The sequence below is a fragment of the Talaromyces rugulosus genome, chromosome III (assembly GCF_013368755.1).
Source record: "Talaromyces rugulosus chromosome III, complete sequence".
Classification (NCBI taxonomy): domain Eukaryota; kingdom Fungi; phylum Ascomycota; class Eurotiomycetes; order Eurotiales; family Trichocomaceae; genus Talaromyces; species Talaromyces rugulosus.
The window spans coordinates 5,599,075-5,617,744 of NC_049563.1; the positions used below are offsets into that span (position 1 = coordinate 5,599,075).

Here is an 18,670-nt window from a genome sequence, read left to right on the forward strand (position 1 = left end):
CGTCATCCACCGCTGATGTTTAAAGCGTCCTTCGATCTCGCTTTTGTTGCGTTGACCCATTGCCATTGCGTTTTACACCCTACAGATCTGCCGGTCACCCTTCAATTGCAACACGCTCAGCCAGTTTTTCCCTCTAGACATGGCGTTGATTGACCGGGCCCGTTCCCTGCTCGTGTTTGCCGTCAAAAATCCCCTCGCCTTTCTTTACATTCTCCTCCAAGAGATACTCGCCTTTGTGTTTTCCCCTGCGCCACCGCCGCCGACTGGTCATCTTCATCGCCCTAGAATAGCCGTTATTGGTGGCGGACTCACTGGCGTTTCGTCGGCCGCACACTGTGTTGGCCATGGGTTCGACGTTGAGATCTTTGAAGCGAGGCCCAAGGCGAAGGGACTGGGCGGTATTTGGAGTGTGAGTGAATTCTTATGATCGAAGTATTTCGATTGTCGCATGATACTGACCGGTCTATAGCGTGTGAATTCGACTTCTGCTCTCCAAATTCATTCCATTATGTTCCGCTTCCACCCATCCGTGAAATGGGAGTCTGCCTACCCAAGTCAGGAGCAAATAAAAAAACAAATCGTCTCAGTCTGGGAGAAATATGGGCTAGATAAGAAGACTACTTTCGATACTCCAGTACACTCTGTTAAAAAAGACTCGTTTGGGAAGTGGATCATCAACAACAACACAGCGGAGTACGGCACATTTGATGGAATCATCGCTGCTGTGGGATCATGCGGAGATCCCAAGATGGTCTCTCTCCCCAATCATGCAAATTTCAAAGGCCCAACCTTCCACTCCTCCGATCTCGATGGCAAGCAGGTCAAAGGAAAAAAGGTTCTGGTCATCGGCGGCGGGGCCAGCGCCATCGAAGCCTTAGAATATGCGGTCAAATGTGAAGCCGCCGAGATTGACGTCCTGTCACGCTCAGACAAATGGATCATTCCCCGGAATGTTTTTGTTGACGCGATTTTATCAATGAACATTTTTGGCGGAGAGACCTCGTTCTCCTGGATACCAGAATGGTTACTGCGGAAATTCTTCTACAGAGACCTCGATGATATTTCACCGTCAGGCAAGGGACTATACACTGATACGCCAATGGTAAACTCGGAACTCTTCGATCAAATTCGGGCAGGAAAAGCAAGATGGCTGCGGGGCGACATTGTCTCCGTTGAAGAAAATGGGATCCTGTTTAACCACCGTGCGAAAGGTGTACCCAAAGGTGGACCAGGGCATGAATCACAAGTTCAGGGCGATGTCATTATCATGGCGACTGGGTTCAAAAGACCATCTCTATCATTCCTGCCAGATACTGTTTTTGAAGACCGGTACGGGCCTCCGAACTGGTATCTTCAAGTCTTCCCGCCTCAAGATCCTAGCATTTGTGCCACAAACAGCACCTATCTGAACGCTATTGGGACTGTTGGCAACTACCATATTGGCATATACACGCGTCTCCTGCTCATGTTTCTCGTCGATCCTTTGACCCGACCCCAGGAACCGCTGATGAAGCTTTGGATTGAATTCACGAGATTTGTGAAGCAATTTGCGCCGACGGGAGCATTTGACTTTTTCACATACGCCGAGCTCATCTACTGGTATTGCTTTGTGAGCATCGTAAACCCTTTCAGATGGAAATGGGTACCTTTCATCTTCTTTGGCATGTTTCGTGGGCTACCTGCGACCGTTGTTGAGCAGGAGGATCGTTTACGTGATTCGAATGGCAAGGCTAAATAAGGAAACTTAGCTCGGTCGTAATCAATATCTTTTTTTACAAGCCATCCATCCTGCCATTCGGTCTTCAAAGGTACTTGGCGTGACGAAGGAGTATCTCCTTTGACTGAAAATAGATTGCGTGTTGTTCGCTTTGGAGTTTCCCAAGCAAGTAATGTGTTAGCGAGCATGGTAAATCCCCTATTGAAACATCGGTTCTGTTTAAACTCATAAGTTTGAGGGAAAAGTTTCGAAGAGACTATATACTCGTATTTGCGTCCGCAGTAGCTTTTCTAGCAAAAGATACGATAGCTGACCTGTTAGATTTAATTGATAGTTTCAGCATGTCACCATTTCTGAGTCTAGACTTTCTATCAGGTGTGATGGTAATTGATGTCTCTAGTTAGTATATGTTGAAATTGCTGAAATTATTCAATAGGGCGCGAGCCTAATGTTTAGTGGTTTTAATCTCAGAAGAGCTTCGTAGTAAACTGGTTTTGATTTCTTGTTGGACAACATTTAAAGTAATAGATTAGGCTTGCGTGATGAACAGGGGCCAGGGGAAGTGCAGGTTAATTTCAGAGAACACTGAACACGCCATGGAATAAGTCTAGTTTCCCCAAGCAATCGTTTCACATTCACCATGTCGTTCGAGCAGTCATCTCAGCTTACTAGCCAAATAAATAAGCCTTTTAGCACGTCCCACTACAACATTCGGTACCGATTATGATTACTAGGAGCTACGATAGAAGGAGGCAGTTGGCTACTTTAATGCCTTGGGGGGTTTGTTTAATTTTCTTTTTGGATAGAAGTAAAGATTGATTTTTTTTAATGGTTTTCGGTTCATTTTATGTCATCCACCCTCATCTATATCCCACGTCCCAGTTGTTAATATCGTGGTTCCGCACGTCAAATCGGAATCTCAGGCTTTCCCATTAGGCCGGGATTGATGAGGGTGTTATCAATTGCAACTAAGCCGGCCTTACGCATCTTTACCACAACTTGTTGTGGTATTTCCGAGTTGTCGAGTATTGGAACCTCCAAGTATTTTTTGGCATACTCCTTGTTGGAAACTTCAGCACATTTCGCCAAAGATTTCTCCTTCTTAGAAGAAATTGACTCATCAATTTCCTTAATATCGTCGTACACACCTCTATGTGCAAGTTGTCGGTTCGTGCCGCCAGTTGCGATCTCCTGCAGGAACATGTCGATTTTGCCCTCCTTATCTTTTTGGAGTTTCTGCATCTCAGCGATTAGCGAGTCGATTTCGATTTCTAGTTTCGCATCATCTGGGGATAGCTCAATCTCCTGGAACAATAGGTTAGTCTACATATTTCATGTCTAAGATAATCATCATACCTCATCCTTGTCCTTTCCATATCCATAGGCGAGTGCAGACATGATTCCCTGTCCTTGAGTTGTCGTACTTTTCTTTTGAGAAGTTTTGGAGTCTCCTGATACTTTCTGTTTCGACTTATTGAATATTTTGAAGACGTATGCGTTTGATGTAAAAGATTTGGTAGCTGTCTGGGGTTCATTACATGTATAATCCGGGGAGCAAGGCCCTATAAATAACGACTGGGAAGTGATGACTGGAAGGTTATGACTGGAAAATTACGACAAAATTCAGAAATAGTATGACTCCCTATACATTTGTACTCATTTGACTCGTAAGAACCCTGACGAGTTATTCATTGGCTAATCTCGAAGAGTCACGCTTTGTGTGTCATATTTCAGCGTGCTTGAAATGTCAAATCTCTAAGATACTAAAATTCTAACTATGTGTATATCTACGCTAGCTTATTTATCAAGTTTACAATTTCCATTGTTTTCTGATAGAAATGGGAAACCAAGATTACATATTTATCGTAAATTCTTAGACACAAAGAAATACAACTTGAAAGACATCGGTTGATGGTAACGGGAAACAACCTGGCTTGATCCAGTATTCTTTAAGTCTTATTCCAGTTTCTCTCTATGTCATATTTTGCCGAATCGAAATTTGCTGTAGTGACTATGAGTGGGTGAGTCAGGCAATTTTGCAATGCTACAAACTACGTAACTCATTTCCCATGATACTCTGCAACCCAAGAAATGGCGCATGTACTACCAAATAAAAAAAATATATATATGAACTACATATGTACCTAATAGTTATTGCTACAGACAGAAGATGACTCATGTCAACACTACAAATGTGGTGCATTGAATAGTCGGAGTTCGTAGGCAGTTGACGATGGGGTTTAATAATGCATATGTTAGAAGACATACATGTATCCTCAACATGTTAGCTGCTAACACAAAACCTTTCGCAGTTTGGTTAGTCCTTATTATTCAATACAGCCCTACAAGGCTGACCAGATTAGTTCTAAGATAAGTGGCCTAAAATGAGACTAGATTTTTATAAAGACTTTTTGCCTTACTTCTTTCGGTTTTTTAAATTTCTTTTTATTAAGTAGATGGCTTATTTTATAAGATTTAGAAAACAAAGGAAAAAAAAACTTAGAGGTTCAACACTCCGCCATATAGATTTTAAAGTAAATCTGGGATTTATAATCTCCAAGCTTCTCTGGCTGAAAAAGGCTCCTTGGGTAGTATGAAGATAATATAACCATGAAGAACGACAGAACCATTATAGATTATTATATTAGACATTAATAAATAAATAGTAGTAGTTTTTAATGCAGGTCCAATCACTTCTTTTCTACCCCCTCGGCATCATCATCTGACCTGTCATCTTTTTTGATGTTATATCTGAAATATCGATAAATATTTCGCAAAAGACAATACAACCAAAATATGTTAAGAGCCTGTAAGGAGGCTAGTAGCACAAACGTGATGATATTCGAAATCCAGCATTTATACTGTTGTGTCTCCCAGTTGAGTTCATATGGACCGATAGTTTGAAACTCGAAAAAGAGAGAAACAATAATGCGTAAATTGAGGTAGTTTCGGAGATAAATCCAGGAGCCCAGGGAGATAACATAGAAGGGTACTGTTAGGGAGCCATCAAGGTAATGAATGGATTTGGATGCCTGGAGAGTAATTAGACACTTATTGACAATATTTTCCTCTCTATTCACGCGAAAAGGAAATAAAAACTTACGGCCAAAAAGAAGTCACTTATATCATGAGTCAAGTAAATTGCGATGCCCATATATGTAAAATGGAAACGATAGCTTAGGCCAATAAGAGCCAAGGTGACAATATGGTGTGTCACAAGCTCTTTGTAATCCTTTCTCGGCTTTTCTAACCCCAGTAACATGACAATGGCTTGCTGAGCCCAGTATGCTGCCTGAAATAGATAATAAAACTTCAATTCCGGCTGGAGCGTTCTATGTGGGAATGACTCGTACATCCCGCTTGCATTGAAGTACCACACCGGCGTTTTATGCATCACATATAGCCCAGCTGGTCCCATGAATCCGAAATAGATGGCTGTGTACATTTGCTCCATAAAACGCGCTTGCTTAATTCGAGAAGCAATGCCATAGAATTTAGCCACGGGACGCAGCAGTTCTTGCATGATAAATTCCCGAGTGAAGGATAAAAAAACGATGTAGAAGATGACAAATGCGATATCCCATGGTCCCTTGCCATATTTTGATGGTGTTTCAACGGCCGAACTCGAGCCGACGAGGGGGGTCTGTTCATAAGATAGGAAGATAAAATGGTGGACGATGTTGGATTTCGTGGGATTAACAACATATAAGAAAATAAAAACAGTAAGAAAAATGAGAGGGAACGTCCAAGTGTGTTTCAAGGCGAAGCGTTTCCAACGGCGTACAAGGGAACGGGACTTTGTACGTCTTTTTTCCAAGGCTTGTTGACGGTCATAGTTGGAGGACTTGCGCGAGGGCAACTCAGATGAAGGCCTCAGGGCATCATTATCAACTTCTCGATGGCGCAGTCCCGGAGCGGAAAATTCTGGTGATCTGCTTGTCGACGACGTAGCCATCATTCCTGATTGCGCGAAGAGTTCAACATGGCCGGGAAGCGAAGAGCTCCTTTATAGTCGACGCTCCTTGACCCTTGGGACCAACTCCCGGTTCATCCGATCCGAAATAAATGGGACCTTTGGCTTCTTTCGAGCTCGCTCGATGGCGTAAACAGATCAAATATCAACTTTGATGCCATAAAGCCTCCTCTTAATGCGGCTAGTCTCGGCTTCGTGGCAGCGAGATTGAGCCGTATTAATCCTAAATAGGAAATCCACATGGTCTGGGCATAGCACTAATCCCCGTTTAGGGAAATAAGTGGGCTGCTCGCAAGCCTCGCAAGATCTGAGAGATGCGAGCTTCTTATTATTTTCTTATGGTTTCAATCTTCGTCGCGGATACTTATTAATACGGTCCTGATCCCCTTTGTAAATTCTCTGATTTGCTTCAGCATTGTCAGTCGCAACCGCGAGTGCACTCATCCTGCACCTTTGAACCTGTGCTTCTTCTTATTTACCAAGGGGGATTTGCAGGCATAGCACGGATTGAAAAAAAAAAGGCCCCCTTTCCATCGACATCATGGGGCTAGGAGGACGATTTTGGGCACTCTTCGATCTGAAAACGATATTTCATCGGAAAGCCTTCCACGTCGCCCACGAAGATCTCACTCTTAGCTAACAAATGCGAACATGGGGTGCCTTTCAAATATAAATTTACCCAAGCAGTAGTGGTAATGAAGCCTTGATCGCTTCAATGTTAGCTACAAAATCCGACGCATCTGGTGCTTTTTGGGCGGTTTAGGGTTATCCCGCCTAATGGGAGGTTTATCAGAACCAGAGAGCTTTTGAGATGTCAAGTCTTGCTCTTGTGCAAAAGGCTGGTAGAAAAACGAGACGCATTCGGATCTATCTAGCATCTTATAAGATAGCGGAATATTGGCTAGTGCTACTTCGCATGTAAAGAGTACGCGGCCCTCCCCACCTCAAAAGATATAGCTTATCATCGCGATGAGCGGGGCTGCTCCTTGACGTGGCAAAGGAACGACTAATAGTACGTAGTAGTATTACCTGGTAGTAGTAGTGTTGGAGCATGCAGGTAATTCTGTTAAAGTGCGGCCTAAATCACTACTATTGATCCTCAACGTACCGTGGAATGTCTCATAATATCGTGCGACACGTTGCGAACACCCAAGTGTCGGAGGAATAGAGTTGAAAAGAGGTAAAATAGGCCCCCCGCTGCATACAATAATGATGCAGCAAGTCCGAACCGAGTCCTTATAGTCTTGTCGACATTGAGAGTAATGGTTAAGTTGTGCCAATGCTCCGTCTACTAGCAATCTTCGAGAGACTAGCGCGGATCATTCCTCTCGACTGAGGACTCGTATCATCTTTCTAAGTTTCATATGCATAAAAGAACGCCATATTTCTGAATACTAAAGATACATGTGGCCAAACGGAACCAGGCCGAAATTGTAGAAGCCCAGGAACGGTGAACCAGGCGAATCCAGCCGCCTGTGGCTGCCGAGTCTAGCCTAATAGCCCCATCCGTAGTATTAGGCTCCTGAGAGGAATTACTCGATCTAGTTACTCAGTAAGCCTAAGAGGACTAGATCGGTGAAGGTGAACCAAGGACGGGGGCTGCTCGGCCCCCGCGTTAACTCTAACTGTAAAGCGCAAAAGAGAGGCGGGTCGCATAAGCAGCCCACCACCACAGGTCAGCAATCGAAACTCTGATTCGTGTGATCGCAGCAAAAACGGCATAAAGTGCTAAATCTTCTTCCGTTTCGTGAAGGATAGCGAGAGCGTGACACTGTGTACGTAAGAGGGTGCCGGGGTTTCTCGCCTATGATCATCAAGAGCGGTACATGCCTCAAATTCAAATGCAAAAACGACTGGTTGAATGCCAGACCCAAAAAGCAAGCTCGATTGAACTATTACATTGAAGGTTTGGATGTGCATGCGTACTAATGTTGCTGTGTGCCGTTTTTTTCAGGCGGTTAGAATCTAGTGCTTCATCTTGACGCTTCTTCTGGAATAATCCGTACGCGAGGACCAATGTTATTTACTCATCCGTGCAGGGTAAGTCTTTCGGTACAATGACCAACACCGACCATGAAGGTCACAGTGTCAGCCAACGCTCGGGGCCGGCGGTGGAAGATACGATTTATAGCAAAAACTGCGGAGAATGACAATAACCTCAGCCAGTAGTGAGCCTAGAGATCTCTTGCCGAAGCGAACTTTGGGGGCGAATCCAAATGCACGGCCTGCCACTAAGAGTGCAACTTGTTGGCATATCCATCCCTCGTCTCTTGTCCTGCGTCTAGATAGGCTAAGATGAGGACTCTCTGTGGATCCTTCATCAGTACGATGGATCTTTGAATACTCAGCCCTTGCTCAGAAAATGGGGCCATCCATCAACGTTTTTACTACGGAATGCTATTTTGGGCGTATGGGAGCCAACGCAAGCTAAATATTATTGACCCGCCTCCGATGTCAATTGTCAACCCCAGATTCACCACCTCCAGACTGACTCTGCTCCTCCAAATCACGCACCGCTGCATCAATTGATGGACTAGAGTGAAATTGTTTAGGTCTGGAACTGGCAGGTCCAGCAGGATAGGACAAGCAAACATGGTAGACATCGAGAGCGCAGCTTCTATCGACAAACACAGATTCCTGACCGAAGCCTTTCCCGAGTTTGCCATTGCCACCGCAGTGCTCGTCGTACGGATCTTTGCACGAACCAAAGCCGTGGGGTTTCGAGGATGGCAGGGAGACGACTATTTCGCAGTGTTGTGTATCCTCTTCTGGATTGTGAGTCGGGCCCGCTGTGTATTCGCCTTGTTTCCCCGGTCTTTCTAACAGCTATGAACAGATCCAAGTCGTTTTAGTGAAGCAGATTCTCAATAATGGGGTCAATATCGGTATTTCAGACGAGGCGCGATACGAACTAAGCCTCATGCCAGATGAGTATGCACGATTCGTTTTGGGCTCGAAGTGCTATTTGGCGTCGTGGTTTATTTATATAAGCCTGATTTGGTCTCTCAAGGCCTGTACATTGTTTCTTTTCAACCGAATAACGTAAGAACCGCTATAAAGCTTGGGCCGACAAAAATGTGACTTACATACGAAATCTAGGCTCGGATTATGGCAACAAAAACTTGTCAAATACACCGCAGTATCGGTTGTCCTGAGTTACGTCGCAATCGTCTTGTCGCTCTGCCTGCAATGCCGGCCTATCCAGGGAAACTGGCAGGTGTATCCAGATCCCGGCGGTAAGTCATCCTCCAAATGAGGTCTTTCTTAAATTGAACGAGGAGACTGATACGAGAACATTCAGACCAATGTACAAATAATCCGCTTAATTACTACCTCATCGGATCCACAAATATTCTGACCGATGCCATCCTCCTTATTGTTCCATTTCCCACCGTCAACAGAGCTAACATTCCATCATCCAAGTAAATCCTCACACGCTTGATTTTGTTACAACTGAAACTAACGGCTAGTCAGAAAAATTGGGCTAAGCATATTGCTATCATCTGGAATATTCATCATCATCGCTTCTATTCTACGGTGGGTTATTTCGGTTCAGCAGATCGACAACGTCAGCACTGGAGCCGCATGGGCTATTCGTGAAGGCGTACGTATACCCCAATTGTGTATCAACAAAGACAATGACATGGCTGCTAATAGCATTATTAGTTCATTGCAACGATAATCGTCAACCTCCCATCCATCTACCCTCTCTTTACGCGCTTTAGACGCAACAATGACGATCCTCTGATCTTCAGCCCACCCACCAACCTCGGACGCTCAGAGACCACGTGCATCGGGATGCAGCGCGTTGATTCACAGCCTGACAACCAGGAAGATTTCAAGCACTTCATCTTCGGCCTAGGCAGGAGAAGGAGTAACAGTAGCATTAGTCTTGATGGGAGGAGGGATAGCGATGGGATTAAGATCACAACTACGTATGAGGTTGCGTAAACTGCATATGTTTATGCTATATATTGATAGTTAGAAATCGGAGTTTGGTCATTTTTTTTCCTTTTGTCGCTATTGATATTCGACATTCACGATAGACTGGTAGATGTGGTTTTGCCTTAATCCTCAAAAGCCGACGATATCAGTTGACATGTAGTTATCAATTGATCAATTATCAATGCGACTACCTAGCAAACCCCTAGTCAACATGGAATATGTAATGACAACCTTTGAAGTTGATAATAGCCCTAAGACAAAAACGCGCCTCCTATGTGACTGTGTTACAATTGGTTCGAATACTTTTGGCAGGGCTGTGGAACTCAGCCCTAACTGCGCCATGGATGAACTCAAATGGGACTACACGAAGAAGCCCTTACCTAGTTAGGCAGTAGATTTTCACCCCCCTCACTTCTAGTTTTCTGTTGGCGGGTTGGTCAGTACTCAAGTAATTTCCTTATTTGGAACTATGGGGGTTGAATTCGGACTCGAATCGAATATTTGAAGCAATGCTTAAAGCCAAGAGCGCCTGCTCTACAATGAGCTTTTACTAGCTATTAGGGTCATTAAATAATCACATTCAAATCTATCAACACGTCTATACACAAATCCTCCCATTTCTAGATGTCATATCGTCGTTAATTCTCCGTAGAGAATGGAAACAGCCCCTGGCCTGGCAACACCCAGGTGGTAACACTGGTGGACGGCACATTTCCACTCCATGTGTCACCGCTGATGAAGTCGGCCGTGACGAATACATCATGACCAAATGTATTCTCAATGACCAGTGTCCGCGACCCGCTTGGATTCAGACTCGCGACACTCTGGATACCGTTTCCGTTGGTCGCGGTATAGCTTCCATTGTCCTGCAAGATCCTGGCCCCAGGCGGGATATACTTGCTAAACTGCGCCATCATATAGTAGGCAATGTTGAAGTCATAGTGGGCTGATTCATTGATCGTTACCAGTCCATCGCAAGAGTCGCAACCGCCTGAGCCGAGGTGCGGACCAGCGCCCTCGTCTGCACCCAGTGTCCACGCAGTCACCCCGTTGGCCCAGTTTTGAAGCGGGCCCATTGTAAACCGTGCGGCATGCGTCCAGTTGAGGCTTTCAGAGGTCCAGCATTCTGTCATGTACTGTTCCGTGTTTGGGTTTTGTTCGTGGAAGTCGGTCAAGACAGTCCAATCGGTTGGGGAGGCATAACAATGCCACGCAACAGCTTGAACATATTTTTCTGCGTAGTCAAGTACTGCTTGGGGATAGTATGCGTTGTCTGGTTTATAAATGTTAGCCGATGGCTGGAGAGAAGACTGAGGGTTGGATATACAAACCAGTGTTATCATCAAAGGCCCAGACCGTGGTGTTCAGACCAGCGGATTTCAAAGCAGGTCCAACATGATCGCCAATTAAACGAGCAGACTCATTTGCATAGACAAACATAGTCGGATACCCGGCCTGGGTGTTCAACGGCTCGTTCTGGATGGTGATGGCATCAATTTCCACACCGAGATCCTGATAGGCTTGGATATACTTGACAAAGTACTGGGCAAAACTGTCACTGTAGCCTGTACTACCAACCCCTCCACTGGTGAACCATCCATCGTTAAGATGATTGTTCGAGGAATCCAGGGCAAGGTTACCATTGAGCTTCATCCAGCCAGGCGCGCTCCACGACGAGCCTACTACCTGCATGTCTGGGTTGACCTCTTTCATTTGGGCCAGCAGCTTCGCCATTGCTGTCCCATGATCTCCCAACGAAAAGTCTGAAAGGTTCTTGTCCTCCTTTCCATTATTGTCGTCATATGTGTACGTAACCGGCGACAAATCGCTCGAGCCGATGGTGTGTCTCATCAACGAGAAATTGGCACCGTCATCGGTCAACAGGTAGTTTAGCAGATTGTCCAGAGTCGAATTCGTCTGGTTATTGAACGAGGCAACTGTGGCATCGGTCACCGTGGCGCCGAATCCCTTGATGATCTGCTTGTAGCCCGACACAGTGTCATCGATAGTGAGGTTCCACGTGTGTGCAGTAGGGCCCGGGTCACCGTAGCCCTCGACTGGAGCAGTGATACTTTCGAGCTGGTATTTTCCTGTCGAGTCCGAGCAATAGGCCGACGCATGTCCTTTCCCGTGGTGCAACCCGAGGCCAAGGCCAAGGCCTAATGCAAGGGCAACCATGACGAGTACAAGAGCAATCAGAATTAAAAGGCCTCTGACTTTCTGTAATGGCCGTAGCACCGGATGCCTATTTATGGCCTTGGCCATCGAGGCCGGCGGCCAGGTATAGGATGGCGACATGGTGAATACGGCCAATCACTTCTTTACCCGATCTAATCCTTGGGGCTTGGAAATAGAATCACGCGGGACGCCCTGGTAGCACGAAGTACATGCGTACTCCGATAGCACGGGTTGAGGATGCGCAGTAGTGAGTGAAGAAGACAGCAAATTGAGGCTGCCCGAAAACAATTAGCGGAACGGCGTCTAGTGTGGTGGATGTGGTGCTGAGATCCCACCAATAATATTAAATAGACTACGTCGTTTTGTCGCTATGATTCAGACGCAACCTTTATTGACGCTATTATGAGATGTCATTCAGAACGCGTATGCTTTTTGCTGGGTTTTTTTGCTTGGCTAGCGTTGTAGATCTTTTTTTCGGCGCCTAGTGGCGCAGGAGATACTACAGTACTACTTACTACTACAAGTTACTCCGTACGGAGTACGCCGTAGATACGATTCAGGACTAGTGCTGATAAACGCTCTTGTTTCGGACTCGGCCAATAATGGTCTCTACGCGGACTGCTGCAATAATAATAATAATTGCCATAGAATTCCTAACCCCCAGCCAGGGTGTGACAAGGCCGAAGCGTGAACACTTTTCGTACCACGGCATCGGATGTAACACAGCTTATCGCGCACGAAACGAGCTTGCACGTCAGATTAGGAAATGATCTTCATGGCTAGACAATTTCATCGATCATACTCATCAGAAAGGCTTGTCAACCGTCTTATTCATCCTTCGGTGCTGGCTCAACGGCGCCGCCATATTGGCAAGATTCTTATGTTGCAATCAACTCGAGTGCACTGAGTCGTAAGGGGTCATATTTTACCATCATGATTCAGTGTGTCCCACCCTCATGAAATACAAAGTCTACCGTGACATTTGCTAGGCTTTTTTTCCACTGACAAATATGCCAAGAGCGCTTTTCCCCGCGCCGTTTCATGTGGGATGGCGACATTGGAGCTATATACTTGCGAGTGACTACCTAAAAGGCTCTCGAAATGTAGTGTGACACAACATTATGCTACTGTCTTTGGCGTCAACTAGTCAGACACACGCATCACATGAGTTGTACAGGCGTGCAGGCGTGCATGTACAGCAATAACAAGTCAATAGCTACATCTATAGCCTGTACGAGAAGATCAGCTGACTGTGTTGAAAGAAACCGAGCAAGTCTATAGCAGGAGCAGGGTCTCTTATTCCTCACCGGGAGCCAAGTGACAAATAATTAATTGGGCTTGGCTTGATAACCGGCAATGAAACGCTGCGCGGATTCGGTCTAATTCAGTCAATAGCGGCTTGTGAGCGAGTTTCAACATCGAGGTGCTAGCAAGGATCCTGATTGATAAGAATCGGTAAAACTGGGAAAAAGGCCAATGCTAATTTAGTTGCTGTACTTGGCTTCAGGCCACCACAAATCAACAAAGTCAACTCCGGAGCGTAGGCGCTGCGAAAATAGGAAAACCCCTCTTATCAAGTGTGGTATTAGACCTTGGTGATCACTTGATGATCATGATCCACGATTCCCTTTCTCCTCGTGATCACAGAAGATAAATATGCGGGGGAATCAATAGCCACAAATTAGGGTTAGGGAAATTCTCCGTTAGGGAAATACTCCTCTACGGAGAATCGCCTCGGGGTTTCTCGACTACTGCTTAGCTATGCATTTGCCTGTTTGTAGCCTTGAATTATTGCGTATTATTGATACAATAAATTTTGTTCATTAATCTTGTTCTGCTACTTTGCTATGTTATACGAGTCAATAGGTCCTTGTGTGCGCGTAGAACAGCGGGAAGGGGGTGCAGCCCTAGGTTTACATATGCTACATTTCTTTTCCTCTTTCACGCCAGGCCCTCCAGCCGACATCAATTGATACATGTAAAGATACCATATAGGTTGGATGAAACGAATTGATCCGCTGACGGCATCTAGCAGTGTTTATTGGTTTATTTCATTTGCACCAATCGTGCTTTTGGGCTGCACGATATACACACTCGTTTCAACTTTAAACCATGGTTCTCTTTTGTCGATATCTTCACAACATACAAGGAAAACACGTCGTATTCATTGGAGAAGTGGATAATGTTTCCCTAAACCTGTGAGCGTAGAAATACCGATCGGAAAGCCTCCACCAAGGTCTGGTGGCAAAGGTCAGGGAACCTCGGATAACCAGCCAGATGGTGAATCGAGGAGCCCTGGAACGAAGAAATGACAATTGATAGCTGCTCATGCAAGAGCCACGCCCTGATTCATTTAGGTCTATTAATTTTCCTATAAGAAAAGAAGTAGGTAGGGTCTGTTCAATCACGCCTATATATATATATATATTTAAGACGAGGACATGGACAGTTTGTATCGTGAACCATCCCCCCAGCACGATGGCCAAGTATCTTGAAACCTACATATGTACTACCACACCTCCAACGAAAAAGGGCTGCCGAGTAGCTGGTTGTTGGAACCAAGGAGGCAATCGCCTTCGACCCGCCGTTTTTGACCCTCGATGCCAACGCAACTGTTGCCTGGACCAAGACCATACTGACCGGAGGACAGCAGCTAAAGGCTGTCTTTGTGACTCACCACCATCCAGACAATTCCTTCTCAGCGAACCCGATTCTTGAAGCGTTTCCCGAAGCCAAATTCTACGCCGCGCCGTACGTGCCGACGGGGATAAACAACGGATATGATGACAAAGTGGTTTACTGGCCGTCAGTCTTTGGAAGAGAGAACATCTCCATTGCGCCGCGCAAGCCGGATCCGTTTGTGTACTCGTTCTTCATCCTTGACGGAAATCCTGAATCGCCTGTACATCTGCTCGGCCCCGTGCAGGGTGATTCTGTCGACCATGCGATTTTCTGGCTGCCGCGTGAGAGGACACTTATCTGTGGCGACACCATCTACGCACGGAGTACACATGTCTGGTAAGACGTCAAATTCGCTTCAGCAAGCTACAAATGTCGAGATTAATAATTATACTGCAGGGTAGAAGAAGTCGAATCCGCGGCACTTCTCGACGCATGGAACAATACCGTTGCACTGATCGAGCATCTGCAGCCTGCCAAGCTGATCCCCGGGCACATCGAGCAGGGCTGGGAGCCCGACGTTGCTGCAGACCTGGCGCATATGAAAAAATACCTTTCTTTGTTTGGCGAGAAAGTCACGAATGCGCCAAGGAAGGCTGGAGTGGACGAGTTCTTCACTTTCTTCAAAGATAGCTTCTCGCAGGCGACTAAGAACCTCGATTTTTTCCTGGGCCATCTATCCAACCAGTTTGGTGAGGGGGGCACGATCTGGGAGGAAAATAGGCATCAGAGTCCGGGCGAGCGGACGCGCGACCAGTTGTTGGGGTATTGGTTCAAGTAACAGATGGCGAAAGAGGGCCCCAATAACAATGCATGGTGCTCCCTTGCTTCTTCCAATCTATGTACATAATGCTATTGGTAGTTTTCCTTTTGCCGTGCATGCCTCTATCGAGGATCGGTAGTCATCTCGGAGGACCTGAGCGAGCCTTCTCTATACATGAGATAGGCGAGTAGGTAATTAGTAGTTGGCCATTGGCGCAATGCATGCTTCGTAACTAGACCATCACAAAGAGTGACAGGGCACCACAGCACTGTAATATGTTGTAGAAACTCCGAGAGAGGTTAAAATGCCGAGTGTGGAGCGCGTCTCAGGGACATGGGCGAGGAAGCAAGAACAAGGCGGGATACACATAAAGACAAGTGCAAACGACAGGCAATAACCATCGACGGAGATCCGGATAGACGTGAAGAGAGACCAGGGGGGTTTGCGGGGTGTGGAGAAAGATACTCATGTTATTGTTACCCCACTGCTACCGTTCCGGGTGGTGAAGCACTGTGCCTAAGAGAGGATAGTTACTAACAGCAGTATTTAGGGATATACATGTAATTGGGTCTGCGAGGCCATAACCTGGGAAGGCGAATAATGCCCGGTATTTAAACTTCATTCAAAGTCAAGGAACTTGACATAATGTCGTCGGCTTTAGGGAGGTGGATAAAGCGCGAAAGGTTGATTTTCTGGAAACCAGCTCTCATATCGATGGTGTAGACAGCTATATATGTGTAGACACAAGGCAGCCGTCCATCAATTGATCTCCTTGACTAGGGCTTCAGTCCTGATAATAGATAATATCATCTCACACTACTGCACAGTGTGAGGCTAGTCCACCATTGTACCGGTATACAAATATTTAGCTTCAAAGAGATTGATGGTGTTGTTGGCTTGAATGGACAGTCCACAGAGCTGTTGTCTCTGAAAGTAACAGGATCAATGCCACTTGCGTTGATGTACAGCTTTGGGAGCTATAGACGATGCATCATGAAGTAATTCTCGCATATCATAGAGCAGAACGATGTACTTGCACAAAAATTGTGTGCTATTTGGGTATGTGATTGAATAAAAATGACTTAAACATTTGAAGATACCTGCATGTCAAGCTAGCCAGAAGAAAAGACTGAATATTACAAGAAGAAGTAGAATAAAGTAGTGTTTGTATTAGAGAAATAGATTTGGAATTGCCTAACCGGGAAAATGTCATTAGATTGTATGTAGTCTGTGGCAGATGTGATAAATCCCCTGGAGGAGATCTAAGTGTAATATCTAAAAGAATGACCAAGATAATTTAAAGCTGTCTATGTATATGCGGGCTCTGAGCATCTGTAAATGAGGCACATAATTTTACCTGGCTACGTCAGGAGTAGTCCGAGTAAGTGTCACGATGAGCAAATGCCAACCAACTTATCACTATACTAAGGAAAAATTGTATTGAAGTACATTTACATGAACACAATCATCAACCAGCGATTTCAATAATTGTTATTAAAAAGGCTGCCACTCAAGCCAAATGTCGCGCAAAAACGATGCCCTCTGGGGAAAAGCAACGCTGCTTCCATCGCTCCCGTTGGAGATATGGCTGCTCATATGTGAATTCTTGGGCCTGGAAGACCTCTGTGCCATGATTATGACCTGCAGCTACATGAAAACTGCTCTCAACTCCATATTATACAAACGCGCAATCATTACTGGTGTGCATAAGCCGATGTTTCTATACGCGGCCATTTGGGGCAGGGCTACTGCTATATCCAAATTCTTGAAGGAAGGGGTTTCAATGTCGGAATTTGACAGCCACAAATACGGATGGCTTCTCGAAGATTATCACGATCTAATCGATACCAAAAGGCGCACTCCAAGGCTGGACCCGGACGTTCATCCACTATTTGCTGCTGCATATTTTGGTCAGGCTGATGTCGTGAGGACCATGCTCACGGAAGGCAATGCGAACGTTGACTTCACGGATGACTCTGGAAGGACTGCGTTGGTTTATACGGCCAGGAGTGGTAATATTGACGTAGCCAAAATTCTACTGGAGCATGGTGCAAAACTTATGGAAAACGCTCAAGCTAGGACTCAAAACGAATATTCACCACTTACATATGCAGCAGGAACTGGCAGCACAGAGGTATTTGAGCTGATTTATTCAGAGCTCCAGCGTCGTTCTACTTCAGAAAAGACTATTTTGAATCAGTGTGAACAAGCCTGTGCTCTAGCATGTCAATATGGGAGAACCGATATAGTCGAATTTTTCCTTCTGAAAGGCACTGTCAGGGTTAATTCTTATATTGGAGATAAAGGCTCTCTACTTTACCGTGCGTCTATAACGGCAAATTCCAAAATGATAAGACTATTAGTGAGGTATGGGGCAAAAATGGAAAATGAACTGGATACTGGTTTGGTGTCTGTGTTTAAATCTTTCCCATTACCAAAAGCAACTGATGTTGCTACCCAACTTTTGAAGTTGGGTTGTAACGTTGCAAATGGCAATCGCCATGCCTGTGGTTTATGGCGTATAGCCAGAGGATATAGGGGGGAGCAGAAGCCTGAACTCAAACTGATTGAACTCCTCCGAGAAAAGGGATTCAATAAGGATAATTGCCAGGATGGATGTTGGGGAAAAGGAGGAAAAGGCAGATATCGCTTTAAATGGGAAGACATGTTCAGCGAGAGATTCTTCGACTATATCAAGGGAGGTAATAATGCATAGCATGTTTTGGTATCAATCCGTTAATTGCTATTTAAAGAACAAATGACAGTTCTTATTGTAACAGTCCAGTTGCTAATACCAATATGATTGCCTCGGGCGTTCAAAGGGCGGACAAGTTATCCTTCAGCAAGAGTCTTAGGTAAGTAGTTATTGATGTGTAGAAGATCCCTGGCCTATCTATAAATGGCAATTACCACAGGGGTTAGTTTGAGAATGTCCCATCCCAGACTGATTGGAGCAATCACCCGCCAAAGTTCTTTAGTCCTGACAGGCTAACTAGAGCAGTAACCAACATAACATAGTCAGAAAAGCTCGACCATTTATTCTCTATCCTTACTCGCCATCGCGTATAACGTTTGCGAAGGGAAAGCGAAATACAGCCGGGTATAAATCAATTGATGGAAAAATGACCTGCACCACACCGCAGAATGCTAGTCAAGAGACATTGGGCAAGCGCTCCGAAAAAGCGGACAGAATTAGTATATTAATAATATAAATTAAAACTAGTATATAATCTTTATAAATATTAAAAAAATAAACTTAAAATAGAATATTAATGTCAAAAGAATAAGAAACCCTCAGCCAATCAATAAGAAGCGGACGCGACTTACATAATTGAGCCTAATTACATTCAGTATTTTGACATCTCAACCACCTCAACATGTTTCTCTACTGCCGCTTGTGACCCCCATTATGAAG

General features: G+C 45.2%; 6 protein-coding genes across 6 annotated transcripts; 4 read left to right on the forward strand and 2 right to left on the reverse strand.

The window, feature by feature from the left end:
* Nucleotides 1–139: 139 nt before the first annotated feature.
* On the forward strand, nt 140–1,738 carry TRUGW13939_06724 (uncharacterized protein; the record flags this gene model as incomplete). The annotated part of the gene is made up of 2 exons (XM_035489872.1): nt 140–409; nt 470–1,738. 2 exons carry the CDS (start codon nt 140–142, stop codon nt 1,736–1,738), a joined length of 1,539 nt encoding a protein of 512 aa, XP_035345765.1.
* An 885-nt stretch (nt 1,739–2,623) lies between these two features.
* Nucleotides 2,624–5,675, reverse strand: TRUGW13939_06725 (uncharacterized protein; the record flags this gene model as incomplete). The annotated part of the gene is made up of 4 exons (XM_035489873.1): nt 2,624–3,022; nt 3,074–3,121; nt 4,423–4,749; nt 4,821–5,675. The coding sequence occupies 4 exons, from the start codon at nt 5,673–5,675 to the stop codon at nt 2,624–2,626; spliced, it is 1,629 nt and encodes a 542-aa protein (XP_035345766.1).
* Nucleotides 5,676–8,282: 2,607 nt separating this feature from the next.
* TRUGW13939_06726 (uncharacterized protein) lies at nt 8,283–9,641 on the forward strand (the record flags this gene model as incomplete). The annotated part of the gene is made up of 6 exons (XM_035489874.1): nt 8,283–8,465; nt 8,527–8,732; nt 8,790–8,926; nt 8,992–9,112; nt 9,165–9,294; nt 9,357–9,641. 6 exons carry the CDS (start codon nt 8,283–8,285, stop codon nt 9,639–9,641), a joined length of 1,062 nt encoding a protein of 353 aa, XP_035345767.1.
* Nucleotides 9,642–10,273: 632 nt separating this feature from the next.
* TRUGW13939_06727 (uncharacterized protein) lies at nt 10,274–11,933 on the reverse strand (the record flags this gene model as incomplete). The annotated part of the gene is made up of 2 exons (XM_035489875.1): nt 10,274–10,908; nt 10,967–11,933. The coding sequence occupies 2 exons, from the start codon at nt 11,931–11,933 to the stop codon at nt 10,274–10,276; spliced, it is 1,602 nt and encodes a 533-aa protein (XP_035345768.1).
* Nucleotides 11,934–14,090: 2,157 nt separating this feature from the next.
* On the forward strand, nt 14,091–15,273 carry TRUGW13939_06728 (uncharacterized protein; the record flags this gene model as incomplete). The annotated part of the gene is made up of 3 exons (XM_035489876.1): nt 14,091–14,093; nt 14,359–14,831; nt 14,892–15,273. The coding sequence occupies 3 exons, from the start codon at nt 14,091–14,093 to the stop codon at nt 15,271–15,273; spliced, it is 858 nt and encodes a 285-aa protein (XP_035345769.1).
* Nucleotides 15,274–16,774: 1,501 nt separating this feature from the next.
* TRUGW13939_06729 (uncharacterized protein) lies at nt 16,775–17,971 on the forward strand (the record flags this gene model as incomplete). Its single annotated transcript, XM_035489877.1, has 1 exon — nt 16,775–17,971. The coding sequence occupies one exon, from the start codon at nt 16,775–16,777 to the stop codon at nt 17,969–17,971; it is 1,197 nt and encodes a 398-aa protein (XP_035345770.1).
* Between the last annotated feature and the right edge of the window lie 699 nt (nt 17,972–18,670).